General features: G+C 45.9%; 1 protein-coding gene across 2 annotated transcripts in view; it reads right to left on the bottom strand.

Moving 5' to 3' along the window:
* Positions 1-18,650, bottom strand: part of MAPKBP1 (mitogen-activated protein kinase binding protein 1) — a 128,956-nt gene extending 110,306 nt beyond the window's left edge. The window contains exons 1-2 of one of the 2 annotated variants that reach the window (XM_045015411.1): positions 18,021-18,650; positions 16,475-16,836 (exon numbers count right to left, since the gene is read on the bottom strand). In XM_045015411.1, the coding sequence (XP_044871346.1) occupies positions 16,475-16,591 (117 nt within the window). In that variant the 5' untranslated portion in view covers positions 16,592-16,836; positions 18,021-18,650. Of the gene's footprint in view, positions 1-15,292; positions 15,374-16,474; positions 16,837-18,020 lie in introns of those variants that run through there. The other variant, XM_045015413.1, reaches the window with a different exon arrangement.
* Between the last annotated feature and the right edge of the window lie 2,846 nt (positions 18,651-21,496).

Here is a 21,496-nt window from a genome sequence, read left to right as displayed (position 1 = left end):
CATTGCTGGAGTCTTTTACTGTGGTGGGGAAGGGCTCCAGAAGCTGGGAGCTGGCAGAGCCTTTGCTCACTGCCTTCCCCTGCCAGAGCCTTTGCCCGCTGCCTGAGTCTTTTCCAGGGCAAGGCTCCAGCAGCTGGACACTACACTGTTAAAATCACAGTGCAGACGGGGAGGTAGGGCTCGGGCGAGTAGAGAGCTTTTCAGGCGTCTCTTTACTCTACTTGCCTAAGACGTGCCTCACTGTCTACACTACTATTTATACCCATGCTAGGGGGGCTACACGGTATGTGCACTAGACACCACTGAAAGAAGCATGCAGCACAGACACACCCTTAAAGTCCCGGATCCTCCCCATTTAGACAACGCAGCCCCAGACTGGTCAGGGTACAATGGTCTTCGCAACAACAGATTATAATGGCACAAATCCAGGGACTATATGATTCCATTTATAAGCCAAGGCGGTAGCCGCAGAAGCAAGGAGGAAGGCTTTTGGGACAGCAGGTATTCCAGAGAACTGCTGAACACCAGCTGGGAAACTAAATTTGCAATAACCACTTGCAAAAATATCAACATGTAAAACAAATTAGTAGGAAGTACTTTCCCCTATAGTCCCATCTGCACAGTAGATGCTACCATGGTGGGGGCCACAGTTACAATAAAGTAGTCCCCCAGTGGGGCTTGGGCTTGCACTGTAGATAGGAATTAAATTTGTAAGCACATTTAGTAGGTATGTAGCATGGGAGCAGTTATCGTAACATTACTAACATTCGAAAATGCTGTAGTGTGGATAGCTGCATGGATCTTTAATGTCATGTCAGCTACTAGCCCTCACATTCGTCCCAAGTAGTCAGGGAAAATAAAACAATAAAATCAGACCACAAGTCACTCCGTTGACAGTTGTGTTTACACCTATGCTCCTGGGTACAGCCATTCATTTTGAGTACCGTGGATAGGCCCTAAGACTTTCGCAATCACTATGCTCTCTACACTACACTACACTTGCAAATAGACCTGTTCACTTGCTGTATTTGTCAGCAACAAGTCTGCTGCATAGTTTGGAAAGTTATTTACCTTGTATCCTTGGTCTGAGGGGGAAATAGCAGCACAAAGTGAGGCTTATCATTCAGATCTAAACTACAGTCAAACTGCTCATAGAGGGATTCGGCGGTACCTGAACAAACCGAGGCCTGTACAAGTTTACATGGTCTCTGGAACATTTCACAACACACCCAAGTCAAGATGTTGGCTATAAAGAAGTTCCAGAAAACCATTCCCGGCATAACCAGAGTGCCCTGTCTTTACCCTTCTCCCCTCTCAGCCAGAGTGCCAGGTATTTGCACTGCTGATTGCACATAAAATACTTCTCAGCAGCTTAACTGCAGAGTCAAGCAGCACAATCTGTGGATTATCAGATAGGAAGATTATCCTCCCAGTGCTGGAAAGAGATGGATTCCCAGTTCTCAAAAGAAGCTCAGGGTTTCATGAACAACTGTGTCCAGTGGCAAATTGCACACACGTACAAGAATTAAATATTTGCCAAGATATTTTATTAAAAGCATTTTATTCTGTCCTTATCCCCAGCATCTCTAACAGTGTCCACAGCCCCAGCTATAAGGAGCTTTGAACCATTTTTTTTAAAACGCAACTTAGACACTGTTTAAACATGGTTCCAGCTAACCTGGTTTCCAATGCAGTTTGACAGCAGATATAGGCTAAAAAATCAGTGACCCCAACTGAGGCTCAATCACAATTTTTGACAGCCCATTTGAAAACAGCTGGGCTTCGTCTGTGTTAGCCAATCAAACAATATTCAAAATTACTTTGTCTGGAGCAAGGTGTAAACCAATTTAGAACTTGGGTATCAAACAAAATACTGAGCATTTGTATAGCATTTTATCCATAAACCTTGAAAGATATTGCGAGATGCGGTAAAGTACCATCTCTGTTTTACAGATGGGGAAACTGAGGCACAGAGGGGCACAAGCCAATGGCAGATCTGGGGAAAAAAACCCAAAACTTCCCAATTCCCTGATCAATACCCAATCCATGGGACTACGTTTTTTCCCTTGGTTCAAATCCCACTTTAGACAGGGCCCCTGAAACCCCATCTATAATGCAACTATAACCATGTTTGGGGTACTTCTGATTAGAAATGGTGGTGATGACTGAACTTATGGTTTTCAGGGACATGATTAGGTCCCATTTACTGTAAAATGTTAAAACTACGTAGTAAGCAAACCATAGGACAACCAGATTGTAACTAGGTCCCCTGACTGCGTTAAGAGTTGTAGCACAGAAGAGACCTAAACCAATACAATACTCCCCTATTTAACCCATCCTTGCAAAAAACAATGATACCAACTCTCCCACCCTTAGCGGCCCCCCCTGCATTTTAAGGAAATAATAGGACAACTATATGAGAAACGGACATTGCCCTATAATTTTGATGGCTGGGCTGCATTTCAAAGTTTTGCCAGCAGAGATCTTTTGGCTCGGAGTGAAGAAAAAAAAAAAAAAAACACCCATAACTGACAAAAGCCCTAGACCTGGTCTATGCTACAACATTTAGATGCAACTAGTGTAGACACCGTTATATTGTCAAAAGAGTCATTTTGCCAGTACAGTTTATTTCATGCCAGGAACTGGTATACACTATATTGGAAAAAGCACTTTTTTGCCAGCACAAGCTCTCTCTCTGCTAGGAGGCTTTGCCAGCACAGTTATACCAGCAACCCCTCTCTAGCGTAGATAATGTCTAAGACCGCATCTGCCAGCACCATCCATGTACTCTGTATATTTTGGTACCATCATCGCACGTGTACACCACAGTGCATGGCCCATTCCAAAATTACTACTGAAACACAGGACAAAGCGTGCCCTGCTTTGATACTGAGAACAAGTCATTGCCACCAAATAAGGAGACAAGCCTGACTAACAGTAGGTTTTTCCCTCTGGAAAAAAAAAAATCTTATTTAACATTTCCATGATGACAGTGCCTCAGGGTCTCAGTTAGGTCATGCTAGGCATTGTCAAAACACACTAACTGTAAGGTTCCTAGGGAAGGGACTGTCAGTCTAAGGCCCTGACCCTGCAATACCTCATGCACGTGATTTACTTTATGACTGTAAGTAGCTGTATTGACTTCAATGGGATTACTCACAAGGCACAAAGTCACACACGTGTAAAGCCTTGCAGGATCTGGGCTTAAAAGACCACTGCTAGCCTGTGTGCAGAGTCACTGGTGGTAGCAGCACCGGGAGTGCTGGAACAGGCAAGGCTCTCCCGGCAAACTAGGTTGCTAATTAGACCTGCTCCAAATGGATTTGGGGAATGGTGTTAAAAACACTGCTCCATCCACCAATAGGAAATTTTTACCAAAACATCCCTTCTATAAACAAACCTTTAGAGGCCTTGGCTCCTTACGCCATTCATCTTCATCAAGTGTCAACTTCAAAGCCTTCCGGGAACATTTAAATTCTAACACTATTATGCACAGGAAATCTTAAGCGCAACCACTTTCAATGCTGGCTGCCCTCTGCTTCGCGGGCTCTAGTGTGGGGAGGGGTTTTTGGAAGGGTTGGGAGGCACTGTTCTCCACAGCTTATAATCAAAACCAAATACAAGGAAAGAGGTTAAACCAATGGGTTCCTCCTTTTATTCATCTCAGAGCTCCAGAAAATGGTTTGCCAGACTGAACTGATTCTGACCAGTGGTTCTTTTATCAGAAACTCTTACATGTGTCTGTTATCAAGACATTAGTTAATGTTGTGACTAGATTTCCATTATAAACCAAAATTTCACCCTTTTACTTCCAAAGGAAAGAGGCTTTCTGGATGACATTTCTCATGAGTCCTCTCAGGGCCGGCTCCAGACCCCAGCACACCAAGCACATGCTTGGGGCGGCATGCCGCGGGGGACGCTCTGCCAGTCGCCGGGAGGGCGGCAGGCGGCTCCGGCGGACCTCCCGCAGGCGTGCCTGCGGAGGGTCCGCTGGTCCCGCGGCTTTGGTGGAGCATCCGCAGGCGTGCCTGCAGGAGGTCCACCGGAGCCGCGGGACCAGCGGATCCTCCGCAGGCACGCCTGCGGGAGGTCCGCTGGAGCCGTGGGACCGGCGACCAGCAGAGCGCCCCCCGCGGCGTGCCGCCGTGCTTGGGGCGGCGAAATTGCTAGAGCCGCCCCCGAGTCCTCTCCTGCCAGAAGAGAATTTTGGGGGAGGTTTCAGGATAATCCAACAGGGTGTTAGGAACATAATTATTTTCTAAATAAAAAATTGTTTTCATTCTTGCAAAAGTCATACCCTTTATTGCGGCTGGAATGCCATGCGCTAAACTCCATTGAGTTAGAAATTCCATGTTAGTTACAACCATGTTGGCCTCACTGACCAATGCCACACTATGTTGGTGAATGTGTGGGATTGACTTTTAGAGCTCCAAGCCTGGAAACATTGCAGTCCAGAGCCTTGTCTACGGTTCCATTTCCTGTAAAAGCTTCCCTTGCCACGGAAGTCATAGCAACATTACAAGGCTTACAGTAACAAGATTCCTGGGACTACCTCTGGCCCTCCAGTCTAATTGATATGCTTCTTGATATACCTGAAATTGCTGAAGACCCATCTCATTTAGGGCTCTCAAATTGTTAATATCAGTGAATCAGGGTTAGCAAAGGTGGAAATTGAGGTTTTTTTAAACATCTGTGACCTCACAGAGAAAGGGAGGTTAGTATTGCTGTGTCTTAGCTCCTGTAAAGTGGAGATAACAATTCTGTCTGGTCTATTAAGTTCTTTGAGACGGAAAGTCACCAAAAGCTCAGTTTCTGTGAAGAGGGGGCAACGACGCCTACTCACCTTTCTACCATGCATGGAGATCTACAGATGTGCCATTACGAGATTTATCAAAGACAGACAAACATACAATTTCCTTACGCCTCTCTCCTGTGGGCCCAGGCTTCAGAAATGGCAGATTATGTTTTGTGGATCTTCCTTTCTAGGTACAGACATCACCATGACATGCACATGCAAAAATGTATTTTGGAACATGCAACACTCTTGAGAAGGCACATATGTCGTTCATAGTATTTGGATGCAGCCAACAAGCATGAGCTCCCAAACTTGGGCTCATCCACATCCTCCCTGGCCAGCCCTAATCACATAAGCTTGACCTTCACCTTCCTGAAGCAAAGACTGAGGGGGGAGGGAGGAGCTGGTTTCCAAGCTCCCACTTCATTCCAGGCCTCCTTATTTCATCCATACAACATTCCAGAATCATCTGCACAGCCAATGGCAGGGAAGAGGAGCTGGTGATGATGACAGAATGCAATGCAAAGAGCTCCTTCAGAAACTGAAAGCATAACCTCAGGGCATGTCTACACCATGGGCACTACAGTGGCACAGCTGCAGCTATGTCACTGTAGCGTTATAGTGTAGATGCTTCTTACATTGATGGAAGGGGGTTTTCTGTCACTGTAAGTAACCCAGCTCACCAAGCAGCAGTAGCTAAGTCAGAGGAATTCTTCTGTCAAGGTAGCTGCATTTATACTAGGGGTTAACATAATTTGTTGGGAAATAGTCAAGATGGTTTTTGTAAAAGGAAATCATGCCTCACCAATCTACTAGAATTCTTTGAGGGGGTCAACAAGCATGGGGACAAAGGAGATCCAGTGGATATAGTGTATTTAGATTTTCAGAAAGCCTTTGACAAGGTTCCTCACCAAAAGCTCTTAAGGAAAATAAGCTGTCATGGGATAAGATGGAAGTTCCTCTCATGGACTGGCAACTGGTTAAAAGATAGGAAACAAAGGGTAGGAATAAATGGTCAGTTTTCAGAATGGAGAAAGGTAAATAGTGGTGTCCGCCAGGAATCTGTCCTGGCCCCAGTCCTATTTAACTTATTCATAAACTATCTGGAAAAAAGGGGTAAACAGTGAGGTGGCAAAATTTGCAGATGATACAAACCTACTCAAGACAGTTAAGTCCCAGGCAGACTGCAAAGAGCTACAAAAGGATCTCGCAAAACTGGGTGACTGGGCAACAAAACGGCAGATGTACATTACTTTGCATTTATCAACATTAAATTTCATTGTATATGAATAGTTAGGATTATGTTTTCCAATGATGGGGTCTAAATTAGCTTTTACCGCTCAAGAAAGATCTTTGAGTCATTGTGGACAGTTCTCTGAAAATATCCACTCAATGTGCAGCGGCAGTCAAAAAAGCAAACAGAATGTTGGGAAATCATCAGGAAAGGGATAGATAATAAGACAGAAAATATCATATTGCCTCTATATAAATCCATGGTACGCCCACACCTTGAATACTGTGTGCAGATGTGGTCGCCCCATCCCAAAAAAGATATATTGGAATTGGAAAATGTTCAAAAAAGGGCAACAAAAATTATTAGGGGTATAGAACAGCTTCCGTATGAGGAGAGATTAATAAGACTGGGACTTTTCAGCTTGGAAAAGAGGCGACTGGGGGTGGAGGGGAGGAAATATGATAGAGGTCTATAAAATCATGAGCGGTATAAAGAAAGTAAATAAGGAAGTTTTATTTACTCCTTCTCAAAATACAAGAACAAGGGACCACCAAATGAAAATAGGTAGCAGGTTTAAAACAGACACAAGAAAGTATTTTTTCACACAACGCACTGTCAACTTCTGGCACTCCCCTTGCCAGAGGGTGTTGTGAAGGCCCATACTGTAACAGGGTTCAAAAGGAAGCTAGATAGATTCATGGAAGATAGCCATTGATGGACCTATTAATTAGCCAGGATGAGCAGGGATGGTGTCCCTAACCTCTGTTTGCCAGAAGCTGGGATTGGGTGACAGGGCATGGATCACTTGATGATAACCTGTCTGTTCATTCCCTTTGGGGCACCTGCCATTGGCCACTGTCAGAGGACAGGATGCTGGACTTGATGGACCTTTGGTCTGACCCAGTATGGCCGTTCTTATGTTAGATTGGTTTAATTATGGCACTCAGGGGTGTGAATTTTTCACAGCCCTGAGCAACATCACTAGATCGATCTAAATTTTACGTGCAGACCCAGGCTCAGTGTCGCTCCGGATGCCTGCCAGGAACAAGAGCTCAGGATTGTCTCAAACAAGCTCTCTTCTGTTGCAAGACACAATACCAAACACAGAGCCACTAGAGACCAACGCCAACGTCCAACTTGCTTTCTAAAATACCGTGAATAGGGAAGTCAGTGTGGGCTGCTGCAGGATCAAGGCTTTGTCTCAGGATTTAAGAGGAGTCCTGTCCCCAAATAAACCCCCACCAGCACTTAGCTGGACTTCAATCATTGAAAAAAGGATTACATTTTTAAGCATTTAAACTTTCCAAGGTCTGGCCTACATGCAATTTTTGTACCAATTTACAAATATTAGTTTAGAAATAGCTCTAATTCAAAAGATGAAATTCCCCCCTTTCCCAGGGTGGACACCGCTATAGCAGTATAAACGTGCTTATCCTGGTATAGCTTATTCCCATCCATTTAAGTACCTTTATACATTGGTTTAACTGCAGCCACACTAAGGATTTCACCAATTTAACTATACTGCTTTCTAAACAGATACACATACATTGGTATGAGAACTGTGTAGACCAACCCTAAGATACCACAGTGATCAGTGCAGTATAGTACAGAGACAGGATGTACTGCTGTTCTAACAGCCCTAGTGACTCATATGAAATCCTCTGTTCAACTAATAGGTTCCCTCACTGCCCTGCCAATGCTTCTCTCAGGGATCATCAGTGGAGACAGGTGGGAGTTCAACCCCCAGGCCCATTCAATGCTCAGCCTCTCTGCTGACATTTCTAACAAGGGTCCCAACTGCAGGCAAGGTTTTGTGGACAGCCAGCCACTAGAAACTGGACTAAGACCAATGCACTCATTTCCGATAACTTACTAGCCAGCCAGCAGTAAAGACTTGCAGTCACTATACTCAGTGACCTGGAGATGAAATGCTACATATCCTAGGTCTGGGCTTGTTAATCTTAAAGAAGGAACTCAAGGAAGGGATCTAAAATGGAAGCAGGGGAGGAGAAATGGGAAAGAAGGCCGAAAAGTAGAGTTAGTAAAAAAAATTTAAAATGTTACATTCGTGATTTTGACAAGTGAGGGTTTGGTGTTTTGTTTTTGCTGCTGTTCTGGTTTTGTTTACCAACAGTTTTGGAGGAGAAAAAAAAACAAAAACAAAAAAACCCCTACGTCCCATTTTTCAACCAGCTCTGCCTGAAATATAGTTTTCTGTTGTTTTACAGTTGTTCTTCATTTTTCTAATCTTACAAGTATCAGGACTATCAAGTCGGTCTTCCCTGTTTCTGTGGGAAGTCTCCTTGGGGGACCAGAGTATAACTACTTCCTCTTTACATAAAAGACAAGGGAGCTACAGATTTAACAAATAAGTCTTTTCTCCTACTTGTTTTAAAAGTTATCAAGCTATTTGTGTTTTATTAACGTTCCGACAAAAATAACCTCTCTCCCAACAGCTCAGATTTTGCTTGCCTTGGTACTTGTGATGTCATAATCCCAACAGTTCACTAGCTGTCCATAAAAAGAACAGGAGTACTTGTGGCACTTCAGAGACTAACAAATTTATTTGAGCATAAGCTTTCATGGGCTACAGCCCACTTCATCGGATGCATAGAATGGAACATATAGTAAGGAGATATATATACATACAGAGAACATGAAAAGGTGGGAGTTGCCCTACCAACTAAGAGGCTAATTAATTAAGATGAGCTATTATCAGCAGAAGAAAATTGTCTGGCGATGTGGACTCTCTTCTCAGGCCTCATGCTACCAGCACTCCCAGCTATTTTCAAGACACCACTGACTTCCTGAGGAAACTACAATCCATCAGTGATCTTCCAGAAAACACCATCCTGGCCACTATGGATGTAGAAGCCCTCTACACCAACATTCCACACAAAGATGGACTACAAGCTATGAGGAACAGTATCCCCGATAATGTCACAGCAAATCTAGTGGCTGAACTTTGTGACTTTGTCCTCACTCACAACTATTTCACATTTGGGGACAATATATACTCTCAAGTCAGTGGCACTGCTATGGGTACCCGTATGGCCCCACAGTATGCCAACATTTTTATGGCTGACTTAGAACAACGCTTCCTTAGCTCTCGTCCCCTAACACCCCCACTCTACTTGTGCTACATTGGTGACATCTTCATCATCTGGACCCATGGAAAAGAAGCCCTTGAGGAATTCCACTGTGATTTCAACAATTTCCATCCCACCATCAACCTCAGCCTAGACTAATCCACACAAGCAGTCCATTTCCTGGACACTACTGTGCTAATAAGCAATGGTCACATAAACACCACCCTATACCGGAAACCTACTGACCGCTATACTTACCTACATGCCTCCAGCTTCCATCCAGGACACACCACACGATCCATTGTCTATAGCCAAGCTCTAAGATATAACCGCATTTGCTCCAATCCCTCAGACAGAGACAAACACCTACAAGATCTCTCTCAAGCATTCTTAAAACTACAATACCCACCTGCTGAAGTGAAAAAATAGATTGACAGAGCCAGAAGAGTACCCAGAAGTCACCTACTACAAGACAGCCCCAACAAAGAAAATAACAGAATGCCACTAGCTGTTACCTTCAACCCCCAACTAAAACCTCTCCAGCGCATCAAAGATCTACAACCTGTCCTGAAAGATGATCCCTCACTCTCACAGATCTTGGGAGACAGACCTGTCCTCGCTTACAGACAGCCCCCCAACCTAAAGCAAATACTCACCAGCAACCACAGAACAAAAACACTAACCCAGGAACCTATCCTTGCAACAAAGCCCAATGCCAACTCTGTCCACATAGCTATTCAAGCGACATCATCATAGGACCTAATCACATCAGCCACGCCATCAAGGGCTCATTCACCTGCACATCTACCAATATGATATATGCCATCATGTGCCAGCAATGCCCCTCTGCCATGTACATTGGCCAAACTGGATAGTCTCTATGAGGGGGAGGGATAGCTCAGTGGTTTGAGCATTGGCCTGCTAAACCCAGGGTTCTGAGTTCAATCCTTGAGGGGGCCATTTGGGGATTGGTCCTGCTTTGAGCAGGGGGTTGGACTAGATCTCCTGAAATCCCTTCCAACCCTAATGATCTATGATTCTATGAAAAGAATAAATGGACACAAAACCGACATCAGGAATCATAACATTCAAAAACCAGTAGGAGAACACTTCAACCTCTCTAAGTCTGTAGGATTGGCTACACTTGCAAGTTGCAGCGCTGGTAGAGGCTTTCCAGCGCTGCAATTAGTAACCGTCCACACCTGCAAGGCACATCCAGCGCTGCAACTCCCTGGCTGCAGCGCTGGCTGTACACCTGGCCAGGTTGGGGTGTAGCGATTGCAGTGCTGGTGATCCAGCGCTGCTCATCAAGTGTGGACACACACCAGCGCTTTTATTGGCCTCCAGGGAATAAGGAGATATCCCAGAATGCTTTTAACTAATTTACTCTTTGTTTTGTTATGCAGCCTCTCTTTGTTTTGTTGTGAACTCCCGGAGCTCCGTTGAACTGCTTATCTAAAAAAACAAACACTGATCACAGCAAACAGGAGCTATCTGTACCTGGCTGTGAACGATCAAATGAGAGGCAAGCAGTTTGCTTGACAGAGAAACAGCATTGGATGCAGGCTGTTTGCAATTAAGACTAAGGGTTCGCAAACATTTTGTGATTTTTCAATCCAGGGAAGCTAACACACAGTGTTGGCTCCAAAAATCCACTCTCTCTATCTTCCCCGCTCCCTGTCACAGTACACCACCCTCCACCCCCCTCTTTTGAAAAGCACGTTGTTGCCACTTGAATGCTGGGATAGCTGCCCATAATGCAGCACTCCCAACAGCGCTGTAAATGCTGCAAATGTGGCCACACACCAGCGCTGGTAGCTGTGAGTGTGGCCACACACCAGCGCTGGCCCTGCACAGCTGCATGACCAGCGCTGTAACTCCCAGCGCTGCAACTTTCAAGTGTAGCCAAGCCCTGTTACTGAGTGACCAAAGGTGGCAATCTTGCAACAGAAAAGCTTCAAAAACAGACTCCAACAAGAAACTGCTGAACTTGAATTAACATGCAATTAGATACAATCAATTTGGGCTTGAATAGAGACTGGGAATGGCTGAACCATTACACACATTGAATCTATTTCCCCATGTTAAATATCCTTAAATCTTCTTGTCAAACTGTCTGAAATGGGCCATCTTGATTATCTCTACAAACGTTTTTTTCCCCCTCCTCCTGCTGATAATACTGTGATGGGTTGGATCACAGAAACCCCCCTGGGACCTGCCAACTGATGTGCCAAGACTACCTCTGCTCCTGCTTTCCCTGCCAGCTCAGGACTCCAGAACCCTGTCTTGCTGAGCCAGACACTCCTGTTTGCTCCAACACAGACCCAGGGTCGGAATTACTTGCCCCAAAGCTGCAGGTTTACCTGAAAGCAGCTCACAGAAGTGTGCTTGTCTTTAACACACAGATGCCAAACTCACAATGGGGTCTAAACCCAAATTAATCCGTTTTACCCTGTATAAAACTTATAGAGAGTGAACAATTTAGGAGTTTACCCTGCATAACACTGATAAAGAGATGCACAGTTGTTTGCTCCCCCAGGTTTTAATACATACTCTAAGTTAATTAATAAGTAAAAAGTGATTTTATTAAATACAGAAAGTAGGATTTAAGTGGTTCCAAGTAGTAACAGACAGAACAAAGTAAGTCACCAAGCAAAATAAAATAAAATGTGCAAATCTATGTCTAATCAACTGAATACAGATAAGATCCTCACCCTCAGAGATGCTTCAGTAAGTTTTTTCTCAGACTGGACACTTTCCAGGCCTGGGCACAATTCTTTCCCCTGGTACAGCTCTTGTTCCAGCTCAGGTGGTAGCTAGGGGATTCTTCATTATGGCTTCTCTCCTCACTCCTAAGCAGAGTTCGGCTCCAAGATAGAGTTCTGGAGTCACCTGGGTAAGTCACATGTCCATGCATGATTCTCAGTCTTTACAGGCAGAAGCCATTGTCCACATGGTATCTTGTATGTCTCCAGGAAGACTTCTTATGTGGATTGGAGCATTCCAAGATGCATTGTTCCCCAAGTATTCCTCCCTAAAGAAGCTGAGCAAATGCCTCACAAAGCTTACTTAGAAATCAAGCAAGTATACAGTCAATATTCTTAACCTCAAGTACAAAATGATATGTGTGTACAAATAGGGTGAATAGATATAGTAGACCATAACCTTTACAGAGATATGTTACATGGCACAGGCAGCACAAAACATATTCCAGTTATGTCATATTCCCATAAAACCTTATGGGAGGTACCATCACAAATACCTCATCTTAATTAATTAGCCTCTTAGAGTTGGTAGGGCAACTCCCACCTTTTCATGTTCTCTGTACGTGTATACATCTCTCCCTACTATATGTTCCATTCTATGTATCCGATGAAGTGGGCTGTGGCCCACGAAAGCTTATGCTCAAATATATTTGCTAGTTTCTAATGTGCCACGAGTATTCCTGTTCTTTTTGCGGATACAGACTAACACAGCTGCTACTCTGATCACTGTCCATAGAATTTTCCACAAAAAAACAGCATAGACAACCATATAATGTAAGAAGAGTGCACACAACCTTTCACAACACGCCCCCCCCCCCCACACACACACCTTTCAGGCTTTCATAAAGCAACAAAACAAGGTCACAAATCCAGTTTTTCTTCTTTTTGCAGTTCCCATTGAGCTCTGCAGGTTGTTCACACCCCTCCTGCAAATGTTTATTTGTATTTGCGCCCACTCCTCCTCTCAGAGCAATACAGGTTTCAGCAGAGCAGTCCTCTCACAGCCTGCCCGCTTTCAGCACAGGATTATAGGTCTGTACCACAGACTGAAGCCAGCTGGCACAATGCTTCTCCTTCTCCTCCCCTGACCTATTCAAATCTCTTGCACAGGCAATCACCTCTAATCACCTTCCCAAGCCCTGGAAACAAAGAAGGTCCTACACCAGCCTGGGAGGCCTCACCCACAGCCCTAGCTCTCCTTAGCAGATGGCATGGCCTCCCCTCATTGGGCAGACCACAGCACTTGCATATCAAGATGGCCCTTTGCTGCAGGTTTTTTACCAATTCTAAAGTGAGCTGCTGGAGGTGACATGGGCTTTAAGCACTAATCAGAGGAGATGTGGAGCTGAAGGGATCACACTTTTTCCCTACACCTACTATGGTGGTCCCACGGCCCTTCGGGGATATTGGTTGATAGCTCTTTCATGGGACTATGAGCACAGGCATGTACCTGGCAGGTTCACAAACTCCCCTGAGAATCTGTCCCTTTTGTGGTGAGAGGGAGACCCTGGCGCACATCTGCACAGAGTGCGTCAGGTTGCAGCCCCTCTTCCAGCTCCTCCAGAACCTCTTATGAGGATCTGGCTACACTTTTCCCTGCACTTCCTGCTCTATGCACACCCCTCCCTGGTCACCCCAAAGTCACAGGACCTCCTTGCCATTCATCACTCCGGGAGAAGGAAGATGGATAGGGGGGTGCTCTGTGACCGTGGGATCTATTTCCATTCCCTTGTCAATTCATGTCTCCAGCCAGAGTTCCTCTGGGCAGCATTCACTGAGTCCCTGGATGCCTTTGAGGAGCGGTGGGCACTGTCAGGGGTTCTCTGCTCCGTGTCCCCCTCTGGATCCCTCATTATTAAGTTTTGACCTCACTCTTTTGTTGTCCCCAGAAATCATTAGTGGCGGGGGCTCAGTGGTTCTGCCCTCTTATCAGAGAAGGGCAGGCCTCCACCCACCCGCTCCGATGCTACTAATAGTACACCTAGCATGCAAGGTGTGGTCTCTCCTTTCAGGTATGGGTCCAGAACATCAGCCCCGCTCCCTCCTACATAAGCATACAGCATTCACCAGAAAGAGATGGTCAATCACAGCCATAAAGCCCATATGCCACCATACTCTGGTGCTACTTACAGCTTTGCAACAAAGCACATGATCACATGGCATGTAACCCTTTGAATGCTGACATTTTCCAGACTGCCCAACATACAAGTGCAGAGAGTTAACCATCGCCTGGGATCAACCTCGCCTGTTATCTGGGGGCACTCACTGGATAGTGAACAAACCAGGGACCCATTCAGGAGTTACATGTTTAACACCATCATTCAATGCCAGTTGCGCCTTCCAGTAGAAGGAAGGTGCCTCATACAGCTTTATGGTGATAGAAGCTGCTGGTTACCTCAGGAAGGCATAAGAACATGTATGTGGCAAGAGAAGGCATCTCCAGTGATACATACAGGAAAGCATTTCCTACTGGACCTCTGATAAGGGCCCACATCCTGTTTACATGTGTACCAGCAGTCCCACTGAAGTCAAGCAAGGAGATTAATCTGATTTTGAACTCAATTATACCAGAGGGCAGGCACACCTATGCCATTTTCCCAGAGCACTAATACGTAGCATTTCAGGACAATAAATTGCTTCCACCCACGTTCTTCCCAGAACGAGGACGGATCGAGGAGATGCCACAAGAAGCAGCCCCTACTGCCTCACATGGTTGTTTCTCTGCCTCTCACTGACCTACTGCATTGATGCACTTGTTAATAAGATATGAAAACCTAATTTAATGGTGTGGGATGAATCTGTCATTCCCTGCAGGGATCAGACAACTTGCAGTGCAAGTGCACTGGCAGAAGTACCTCACAATACTCAATTCAGAAAAAGATACAATGAAGCTCTTCTGAAAGGGCTGAACTGGTACAAGGGCGTGGCCAGGGGTTTACCTAGCAGCTGCTTCCAGCTCTGAAAAGGAGCAGGCGGTGCTCAGCTGAGCCTGGATACCTTTTCCATTTACTGAAACTGAATCCCAATGTGGTACAGCACGTGTCCTTTTTTATGGTTTGAAAAATTAGCAGTGGACACAGAGCAACCAAGAACTCATCATCAGCAGATAAAAAAGTGTGGCTCATCGGCAGGCATCAGAGTCCAGTCGGGCTGTCCTGAATGCAGCACATACACCTTATACAGAAACAGAGAGGACTCTTCCCCTCAAACAGTTTGGAGGAAGTAGAGTAGAGTACTGTTTATCCTATAGGGATGGGGCAGGGGAGAGATCAGAATTGGGCTTACTGGTATTCAGCAGCTACCCAGAGAAAGCCCATCCCTGATCCACACTTTTAAGAGCAGGATTTCACACTGGGGAAAACTTGAGAGAGAGAGAGAGAAAACATTTAAACCAATTTACTTCAACTACAGTTGTATGTGCCTTCTTCACTTCTGTGGCTACATTTTTGAAGCTGTTGCTTTTAAACAAACAATACTTTTCATCCAATGAATTTCACATTTATTAGTGATGCCTCACAATAACGAGGAATAAGTGGCCTTATTTCAGAGATGGGGAAGCTGAGGTATGTGAAGCTTAAGTGATTTCCCCACGGTCATTCAGTGAGTCAGTGGCAGAGTCAGGAATAGACATCAGTTCCCTGACTCACAGTCCCCTGCTCTAGCCACTGGGCAATACCTCCCAGCCTCGTTTCTCCTTCTGTTTGACCATGCAGTTAAGTTATCATCCTCTTTTTATGACATCAGTCAATTCCAGAGGAATGCTTGTTTCTGTCACAATTCAGCCTCCTGACTTTACTGACACCAAGAGGAGGATGGGCCATGTGGAAAAACTCCTTTCCCCTCTACTTGTTTATAAGCTAAAACACCCCTGAAAACTATTCTTGCCACTTTTGTTAATTATGAAAACCACACCAAGTAGGGATAGTTAGTTCAAGGGCTCACACTTCTCTAGCACGTGGACCACATTTGAGTAGAGAATAATTCCATGGACACCTCTTCTCTGATCTGTCATCTTACAAACTGTCCCCCTCCCATTCACAATCACATAAAACCCTAGGGCACCTATAGCAATTCCATGCGTATTTTTCAGGGCTTTGGAGCTGTGCTCCGGCTCTGCTCCAGCTCCAGGCAAAACCTGCAGCTCCACTGCTCCAGAGCTGCTGCGTCCTCCAGCTCCGCTCCAAAGCCCTGGTATTTTTATTATTTATGAAACAAGGAGGAGCCAGCCTAATGGGAACCAGGCAGCTCTCGGCAAATGGCCAGCAAGAGCCCATTGACCAGAGTGTAGGCACTACTGGACCCGTTTAATATTCTCCCCAAAGTAAACATTCTTAACATGACTTATTCTGAAGCTGCTACATCAATTACATCCAAGCTGTACAAATACAGTGCTTCTGTAGGAGGGGCTTGGACTTCAGTGAGGTTCAGAGACACAGTTAAGGTCCTGTTTAATACAAAACAAAGCTATGCTCCGGTTCTACTGGGGGATACTGTCATTGTAGGCCAGGCGTCCCAATATGGCTGTATTTTTAGCACAGACAGAGCCTTAGGAAACAAGGTTAAATGTGATGCCAACACCTCGCTCACTCACCTTACTGCTGATGTCCTCTCGCTTGCTTCTAGGCTTGCTCCTCCTCAGTTTAATGGATGGGGAGCGAAGCAGGTTTTTTATCCTGCTTGTTATCGTAGATCCTTCAACCGACATCATACCTGGGTGAAGGGAGAGTATCACCCCACTCAAAAACTAACTTCAGTAAATCAGCCCAGCTTTGTGGCCAGCACACCCACGAGCTCAGGGCCAACTCACGCTCCTTCACATGTCTCTCACTGACTCCATTTTCTGCGGACTCCCCAATCTGCTTCACCAGAACTCGTGGGTTTCTGGGCCAAGGTGCTTGAGTACGTTTTCAGAGTTCTCCTTTGCAGACACTAGAGCATCAGACCAGCTGTAATCTAAAAAACAAGGATTCATGGGTCAAAAAACCATTCCCAATAGATTGTACCTTTGTATTTCTAGGGAATACAGAGTGAAAAACGGATACCATCTAAGTCTTTCTGGGATATGGATAGCCGGGGTATCATTCATTCGTGGTGGCAAAGAAGTTTTTTTGAAGTTGCAAATGACAATTTTGTATTTATTAGTAATTTACAAATCTAAAGAGAGACATAATTTTGATGTGCTTGATGAGAGAATTTTCAGGATTTAAGTTTTAAACACAGATACTCTAACCAGGCAAGCAGCCCTTTGGAAACCACATGGAGCCCAGTATCAGAGTGGTAGCCGGGTTAGTGTGGATCTGTAAAAGGCAACAAGGAGTCCTGTGGCACCTTATATAGGCTAACAGAAGTATTGGAGCATGAGCTTTCGTGGGTGAATACCCACTTCGTCAGACGCACCCACGAAAGCTCATGCTCCAATAGTCTGTTAGTCTATAAGGTGCCACAGGACTCCTTGTCGCTTTTCACATGAAGCCCATTACAGTCAGCAGGCGTTCATCCACATACATCCAATTACGGAATCAGTGTCACAGACTAGTGCAGAGGCCAGGGACCATTTCATTTTCTGTGGTTTACAGGATGCAGAGCACATTGTTGGTATTTAAATAAACAATAACAAATACAAAATATAAGTCACACTAAGGTACAGAGAGTAAATAAGAGACAGACTGCTGGTGTTTCTAAAGCTCCCATAAATTTACCTCTGCTTTTTAATATATTGTACGTTATCTAAATATAAAGTCATACAATATTACACACACACACTCTATTTATAAAGGAGATCAGCAAGGAATCGTGACCGCTGGCAAGGATTAGAGATCTCTCCGGCCAAACCTTCTACACCTTTGCCCAAGCCACCGAGCTGGAGGGGGTGGGGGAGAGAATCAAGTCAGGTTTCTAACTGAAGTAGTTTGCACTAAAATATTCTCCTCGCTTTCATACAAGATGGGGGGAAGGAGGGGAAAGAATGCTAGAGTCAGCAAGATCTCGAGCCCTTTCAGAGCATTGCCCACTCATTTTGCAGAAATGATATTCTGGGAACGGGTAATTTGGTTCGTTTTAATTAAATCAGAACGTTTCTACTCCAAAAATAAAACGAACTTTTCAAGCAGACGCTTGCCCGGGCCGATTTCCATTACCTTGGTGCAGCAGGAGCGGTGTCTGCCGGAGGGGGCGGGGGGGCAGCAGGGACGTGCGATTAAAAAGGATTTATCCAAGGCTCTGTCCATCCAGCCAACCTTCCCTGAAAGAAAAACCAGTTCCGAAGTCAGCGTCCTCCTCCTCCTCCGCCTCCTGGTGTCACAGCTTTGCAGGCATCGGCACTGGTACACGGGCAGAGGAGGAGCGAGACCCAAACTGCAGCGAGAATCCGGAGTTCGTCACCACTTCGGAGAGGTTTTTAAAATTGCGGGAGGAGAAGTGCGGGGAGGGGAGGGATGGGGGAGACAGATCTGCGGCTCCGCTGGTGAATTTCCCCGCAGCCTATAACGGGGCTGAAACTGACCAGAGCCAGTGCCCCCAACCCCCTGCTCCGTATTCTCCCCCCTCGGATCCGCTCGCCTTCCCCGGCTGGCTGCAGGGTATCGCCTGCGCGCTCAGCTGTTTCCGCTCTCGGAGTTCCAGGCTGGCTCCCGCTCGCATCCCCCCGCGGCAGCCCCAGCCTGTGCGGAATCCGGCTGTGCCTGCAGCAGCCTCTCAGCGCTCACACACACGGCCCCAGCAGGCGGCTTCGCTGGGCTATGGTGGCGCAGGCAGATCAAAACGCGAAACTGACAGACCTGGAAAAAGGAGGGGGTTGAAATTGCAGAGAGGGAGGGCTGGGAAACCCCGCAAAAGCAAACCCTGGTGCAGAGATTGGCGGGCAGCAGAGCTGGGGGAGGGAGCAGCGGGCTGGGATTGGCAGAGGAGGAATTAGCGAGCGATTGTCACAGCTCCAAGGGAGAAGCAATCTGTCCTTCACCCTGGGGGTGCCTGATGACGCCTTTGCAGGCCAGTGAACCCGCTCGGTTCTGTTCTCTATAGGATCTTATACCAGGCTCACCCCCATGGTACCTGAGCACCTTGCAGTAGGGCACTGTGCAGTGCATCTGTCACTGGTGGTTATTTACCTCCAGTGTCCCAGGACCCAGACCCTGGCCTTTGCAGCGGCAGCAGCCAGCCTCCTCCCTGCCTCCCATTCAGCTGGGCAGGACTGAACCCCTCGGGGAGCTTGGGCTGTTATCTGAGAGAAGGGATTCCACCCAGCTGGGTATCATGCTGCCCCAGTCGCAGCCAAGAGGCTCAATGTTAGACCAGTCAGTGCTTCATTTGTAATGAAATTGGTGCTGGGGCTCAAGCTATTTTTGTATTTTCATATCTGAGGTGACAAGCCTAGAGGTGCTGGGGCTATAAACTGCCAAGCCTAGAGGTGCCAGGGCTCAGCCCGGCACAAAATAAGGGCTGGAGCCAGATGGTAGCTGGTGCCTGTGCAGCATGGGCAGCAGGCAGAAGGGATGGCGCCAGGGGTAGCCTTTCCAAGGGGGGCTCCACCCACCGCCCATGTTGTACAGGTATGCAAGGGAGCATGGCCAAAGTTCCAGTCCCTGCTGGTGCCACTAGGGGCGCTAATCACCTAAAAGTGTGTGGGAAGGCAGGAGAGCCATAGTCCCTCCCACCAGCACCGGCCAGCAAGAGTGGCAATGAAAGGAGGTGTATCTAGGGCAGTGATACTCAGACCGAGGCTCAGTAGCCGCAAATGGCTCTTTAATGCTTCTCCTGCAGCTCCTCTTTGCAGCATGTGATACCTAAGGTATAGCAGTGGATTCACTCCTCCTGTGCACCTGTGAGCTCAGAAGAGCTTGTGCAACTCCACACTGCTCCCAATTTAGGGCTGTGGCTAAAAGCCACAACAGAGGCCTAAGGGAGGGGATGGGAACCTACATTACCTGTGATGAAAGCAGGGGTAAAAGTGAAACTCTACTAATGTCCCGGTTACCATGGCTCTCCCCCTGCCATACCCCTATCCTATCTCTTGGGAGCTGCTCCTCCACACCCTTCTCCCTCCCCATCTCCTTTGATGGCTGCCCTCCTTTTCTCTTGCTTGATGACTGCTTTGTCCCATCTTTGGTGGCTCCTGTCCAACCCTGGATGTTAATGGGAATTATAGCTGGTCACTGAAAAAAAATAGTGACAGTTTGGTGAAGTCCCTGGGATTACTCACACTTGTAAAGTTATGCATGTACAAAAGTGTTTGCAGGATCAGGGTCTTAAAGCTGGACTGGTCAAAACTCTGTCCCTACTTTAGGGAAGAGTCCTGCATTGACCCCAGTGAAATAACCTAATATATCTTTTCCATCTATAATTTCTATGATATCCAACCACATTGGATAAGCAAATTAGCTGGAAGTTTCTGCTATAATGACCGTGTCTTCTGTGTTTAACACATCAGACCTGTCCTCCACTCTCTACACTGGCTTCCTATAGAATATTGAATTGAGTTCCAGGTCTCAGTCCTTAACTTCAAAGCGTGCCATGGCCTGGGCTTATGACAGCCAAAAGATCACCTAAAGCTCTGGGATGAAGACTGTGGTCAACAACAAACCTTTCTGGCACAATGGAATGCTCTTCCCCAAGGGAAAAGCTCTACTGAGCAGGAGACAGAACTTTCTTGGGAGCCTGTTTGAGACTGTGGAATGAACTCCTCCAGCAAATCTGGACCATCACAAGGCACCTCATCTTCCACTCCAAGGCATGTTTCCTTGATCTGTCTTCTCTAATATAAACACAGCAACAGGTATATTTTAAACCAAAACAAAACCCTAAAACTTACCAATACAACACACTCCACTGCACATTCCTGTCTCCCTAGGAAGTGGATGAGAGAACAAACAATGGGTGACAGATGTGTAGTCATATGGCTTAATGCCGTACTGGAAGTTGCTCAGATATTAGGGTAATTAGTGTGGTATAAGAACCTGAAGAGAACAAAACCACAAAATAAAAGAGTTACAAAGTTTTTAACCATCATTAGATTTCAGTGTGAATAGCCCATGAACTTCATATATCATAGAGCTGCAGCTTCAGTCTCTACAGACTAAGAAACACACTCCTGTATCATTCAGAATTTTTTCTACACAAGCAGATGAGCTAGACTCTGTTTATTTAATGAAATATTCATTTCTACTGAAACAGAGCGAGCCAAAGAAGTGCTCATAATAGTCTTCCAGCTAAAGCTGGTTGGAAATGGAGGTCTGTTTTCATGTAAAAGTTTATTTTTTTTTAATTAAATAAATAAATATCTAAAGAATTAAATATTTTCATTGAGGAATGCTCCACACTGGAGTTATACTGTGGGTGTCTCATGTTCCCATTCACCCGTGTAGGTCGGGTTTCCTGAATAGACTACCAGAGAGGTACCCGTGTTAGTCTGGTTCTGTAAAAGCAGCAAAGAATCCTGTGGCACCTTATAGACTAACAGACGTTTTGCAGCATGAGCTTTCGTGGGTGAATGCCCACTTCGTCGGATGCAAGAGTGGAAATTTCCAGGGGCAGGTAAATATAAGCAAGCAAGAAGCAAGCTAGAGATAATGAGGTTAGATCAATCAGGGAGGATGAGGCCCTGTTCTAGCAGTTGAGG

Source organism: Mauremys mutica, chromosome 4 (assembly GCF_020497125.1).
Source record: "Mauremys mutica isolate MM-2020 ecotype Southern chromosome 4, ASM2049712v1, whole genome shotgun sequence".
NCBI lineage: Eukaryota > Metazoa > Chordata > Testudines > Geoemydidae > Mauremys > Mauremys mutica.
This window is presented reverse-complemented; position numbering and strand designations above follow the sequence as displayed.